The sequence below is a fragment of the Ceratina calcarata genome, unplaced genomic scaffold (assembly GCF_001652005.2).
Source record: "Ceratina calcarata isolate Rehan_Ccalc_2016 unplaced genomic scaffold, ASM165200v1 scaffold1420, whole genome shotgun sequence".
Classification (NCBI taxonomy): Eukaryota; Metazoa; Arthropoda; class Insecta; order Hymenoptera; family Apidae; genus Ceratina; species Ceratina calcarata.
In genome coordinates, this window is record NW_017135335.1 from 1 (window position 1) to 4897 (window position 4897).

The window sequence follows — 4897 nt, forward strand, 5'->3', positions numbered from 1 at the left end:
CGACGTTATCGCACAAAATAGAAGAAACAGCGATAAGAACAGCAAAATTGCTCAAAGACTGGAACAAGTGGCAGCCATCGAACAGCGGACATGCCAGCATACTGGAAAAACTAGTTCCAGAAACAGAAACGAATTTAAACATGACGATGGAAGCACCGACCGACAAAATATCGCTAACATTCAGATTTGGGAAGAGATTCAAAACTCAGATACCAGGAAGGAAAGAATGGGAAAAAGGAGAACCAAAAGAATACAAAAACTGGACAAAATGGTACACAGACGGCAGTAAAAACGAAGAAGGAGACACTGGATGCGCGTGGATAACAAACGATCCGAATAAAGGCAACAACGAATACCTGGGAAAACACACGACGGTTTATCAGGCAGAAGCAATAGCGATAACAAGATGCGTCGAAGAAATGATAGAAAACGAAACAAAAAACGAATCAATAGTAATATTCACGGACAGCGAATCAACGGTAAAAACCATGGAGAAATCGAGCTTCAAATCAATCGTAGCACTGGAATGCTATGACCGACTAACAAAACTAGCAAAGAAAAACAAACACGTAGTCCTATGCTGGTGCCCCGGGCACAGAGGCATAGAAGGAAACGAAAAAGCAGACCAACTAGCCAAAAAGGCCGTCGAATTAAAAAGAATTGGCACAGAACCATGGACACCTATATCATATGCAAGATTCAAGGCAGAACTGAAGAGCTTTACGTTATCAAGACTAAGAGAAAGATGGACAGAAACAACAACATGCAGACAAAGCAGACAAATGATAAAACAGATAGACACGACAAGAGCAAAAGAAATATTACAAATGCGCAGGTCAGACACGAGAATATTAACGTACATATTAACAGGACACGCGCCCCTCAACTATCACTTATTCAGAATGGGGGTGAAGACAAACGGAGAATGTGACTGCCACACACGAGAAATGCAAACGACAAGACACATACTGACAAGCTGCGACAAATACGCGAGAATCAGGAAACAAATATTTGAGAAAGACTCGATAGAAGAAGACGAGCTAGAAGAGATATCGTACAAGAAAATGATAACATACTTCAAACGCATAAACCCATGGGACGAGACGATAAACATAGACAACGCGAGAATACAAAATTAAAAGAGAGGGGCAACAACCAAGAACGAAAACATTGACAACGCAAAAAGACAAAAACCAAAGGAACAAAAACAGATTCCCTACAACCAACCGACGAAACACCAACCGCAACAAATAAGGGAAAAACAAAACAAGCGACCGACAAAGAAACAAACAAGGAAAAGAAATAAACGACACGAACAGAACAAAACGGGCGGAACGAGAAAAGTCCCGCATACGAAATCCTGAATATCAACAACACGAACCGATAAGAATGAAATAACAAAAGATAACAACGCATCAAAAGAACAAAAAGACAAGAACCCGAATGAAACAACGAACACGAAACACAAAACAGGAAAATACAAAGTAAACAGAAATTAAAAAACAACAACAATAAACACAAACAAACAAGCAGAACAGACGAAAAGACGGAACGAACCAGAAAGACAACCACCATCGAACTCAAACGAACTCGACGAAAGAAAACGGGAAAAATCAAACGAAACAATAAACAATAACAATAAAAACTAACAAACGAACGAAATAGACGGACAAAAGACGCGAAAGAACCGAAAAACACCGACCCCTGGAAACGAAACGAACCCGAAACGCGAAACAAAAATAGACGAGTTACATGGAAATTAATAAACAATAATAATAAACACCAACAAACGAACAGAATAGACGAGAGAACAGGAACGAATCGAAAAGACACCGACCATCGAACACAAACGAATCCGACGAGAGAAAACGGAAAAATCGAACGAAACGATAGGCAATAAACAATAACAATAAAAACTAACAAAAGAACGAAGCAGACGAAAGAAGGAAATGAGCGAATCAAAGAAACACAGATCCCTGAAAACGAAACAAACACGAATCGCGAAACAAGAAAAGACAAAGAAAGCGGAAATCAATAAACAATAACAATAAACAATAACAAACGAGCAGAACAGACGAAAAGACGAGAACGAACCGGAAAGATGCAGATCACCGGGCTCGAGCAAACTCGACGAACGAAAACGGAAAAATCAAACGAAACGAAAGCCAATAAACAATAACAAAAAACTAACAAACGAACGAAAAAGACGGACGAAAGACGCGAACGAACCAAAAGAAACCCCGACCCCCGGAAACGAAACGAACCCGAAACCCAAAACAAGAATAGACGAGGCAAACGGAAACTAACAAACAATAACAACAAACACTAACAAACGAGCAGAATAGACGAGAGAACGGGAACGAATCGAAAAGACACCGACCATCGAACTCAAACGAATCCGACGAGCGAAAACGAAAAAATCGAACGAAACGATAAGCAACAAACAATAACAATAAAAACTAACAAAAGAACGAAACAGATGAAAAAAAAAAGGAAGCGAACGAATCAAAGAAACACGGATCACTGAAAACAAGGCGAACCCGAAACGCGAAACAGGAAAAAACAAGGAAAGCGGAAATCAATAAACAATAACAATAAACAATAATAAACGAGCAGAACAGACGAGAAGACGAGAACGAACCGGAAAGACGCAGATCATCGGACTCGAACAAATTCGACGAACGAAAACAGAAAAATCAAACGAAACGGAAAGTAATAAACAATAACAATAAAAACTGACAGACGAACGAAACAAACGGACGAAAAGACGCGAACGAACCTAAGAAAAACCGACGCCCGGAAACGAAACGAACCCGAAACGCGAAACAAGAATAGACAAGGTAAACGGAAATTAATAAACAACAACAATAAACACTAACAAATGAGCAGAACAGACGAGAGAACGGGAACGAATCGAAGAGACACCGAACATCAAACTCAAACAAATCTGACGAACGAAAACCGAAAAATCGAACGAAACGATAAGCAACAAACAATAACAACAAAAAACTAACAAAAGAACGAAGCAGACGAAAGAAGGAAACGAGCGAATCAAAGAAACACAGACCACGGAAAACGAAACAAACACGAAACGCGAAACAAGAAAAGACAATGAAAGCGGAAATCAATAAACAACAACAATAAACAATAACAAACGAGCAGAACAGACGAGAAGATGAGAACGAATCGGAAAGACACAAATCATCGGACTCGAACAAATTCGACGAGCGAAAACAGAAAAAATCGAACGAAACGGAAAGCAATAAACAATAACAACAGAAAGACACGAACAAACCAAAGAAGCACCAACCCCTGAAAACAAAACGAACCTGGGACGCGAAACAAGAAAAGACGAAGCAAATGGAATCTAATAAACAACAACAATAAAGTCACGAGAACAAATGAACAGTAACAGATAAAAAACAAAACGAAAAACGAAAGAACACACGAGCAAGAAAGAGACAAAAGAAACGTGGGATAAGGAAGGAAAGAAAAGAGAAGAGACCGAGAGACGAACCGGGGAGATTCGGGAAAGAAGCAAGAGCGAAAACAAAGAACATCAGCAGGACAAAACAATAACTAAAGCAGATGCAAAACAACAATACCGACAACGACCACAAAAATCAAACAAACGAAACGAAAGGAGAAAACTAAAACCAAAAAAGAAAGAATAAATCAAAGAATAAAAGAAAGCAACCACCAAACAAGGAAAAAGAAGAAGATACACGAGAGAAACAGAGAAACCACGAGTAAATAAACAGCACCGGGAAAAAAATACAAAAAAAGAAAAAAGGAAAAAAAACAAAATGCAAAGAGAAACAAAAAAGACAAAACAAAAGAAGACAAAGAAACCAACGAAAGGACAGACGATAAAGAAGCCACCCCCCTCAAAAAACGAGGAGACGCACGACATACGAATATAGCAACGGAGCAATAAAAGACAAAAGGGGCAGCGACACACCTGACAAAAATCCCAAACGTCGAAGCATAAAACACGACAATCCACGAAAACGGGAATACAAACCTAAGAGGAAAACAAGAACCAAGCAACAGACATCTGGCAACGATAAAAAAATAAGACAAACAAAAAAGCAAGGACGGCAGGAAACTCGACGGAAAGACCGCAATAAAAATAGAAAGAACGATAAAGGACCAGGAAAGACGCAGTGCTTAACGCGAAAGGATAAGACACCCCCTATACTCTGGACAAACACCCGAAACGGCTCAGACTCAATGACCCACAGCCAAAATAGATAGAGTTAATAAAACGACGAGCAACCAGCAAAAAACTGGAAATAAAGAATCAGAAAACGAAGGGTAGACTCGCAACTGAAAACCCGAAAAACGAGAAACAAAGGCAAGAAGAGAGAAGAGTACGTGAACAGGAAAGCCCGCAAAAGGAGGAGAACCAGTGAACAAAACAAAGAAAATTAACGCAAAAACAAAGAAAAACGCAACAAAACGACACGAACAAAAAGAAAAGAACAACGACAAGAGAAATAACAAGGTGACACTAACGAGCAAAAAAAAAAAAAGAAGAAAACGCCCCACAAAGACGAACATTCAAGAAAACAACAGAAGGAAAAAAATAAAACAAACGAATAAATAAAAGCACCGCTGGCCAACCGACCACGCACGAAGAAAACCAGCAGAGAACCAGCCGGAGAAAGAGAGAGAACATAGACACAAAAGATTAGAAAAGAAATGCCAGATCAGCGAAACGACAGAGAAACAAAGCCACCACCAGAGAAAAATCCTAAGACAATGAAAGGATTAAAAGCGGAACCCGAAGGCCAAATGACCGTCAGGTAAACACACCACGAACGAACGACGACCAGACAACGCACACCTGAAAGCAATTAAAAGAAAGAGGGAAGACAAAGCCAAAACGGAAAAA

General features: G+C 39.6%; 1 protein-coding gene across 1 annotated transcript; it reads left to right on the forward strand.

Annotated features, from left to right (window-relative positions):
- Window positions 1–140: 140 nt before the first annotated feature.
- On the forward strand, window positions 141–1139 carry LOC108630375 (uncharacterized). The gene has a single exon (XM_018033665.1). The coding sequence runs from the start codon at window positions 141–143 to the stop codon at window positions 1137–1139; it is 999 nt and encodes a 332-aa protein (XP_017889154.1).
- The last annotated feature ends 3758 nt before the right edge of the window (window positions 1140–4897 follow it).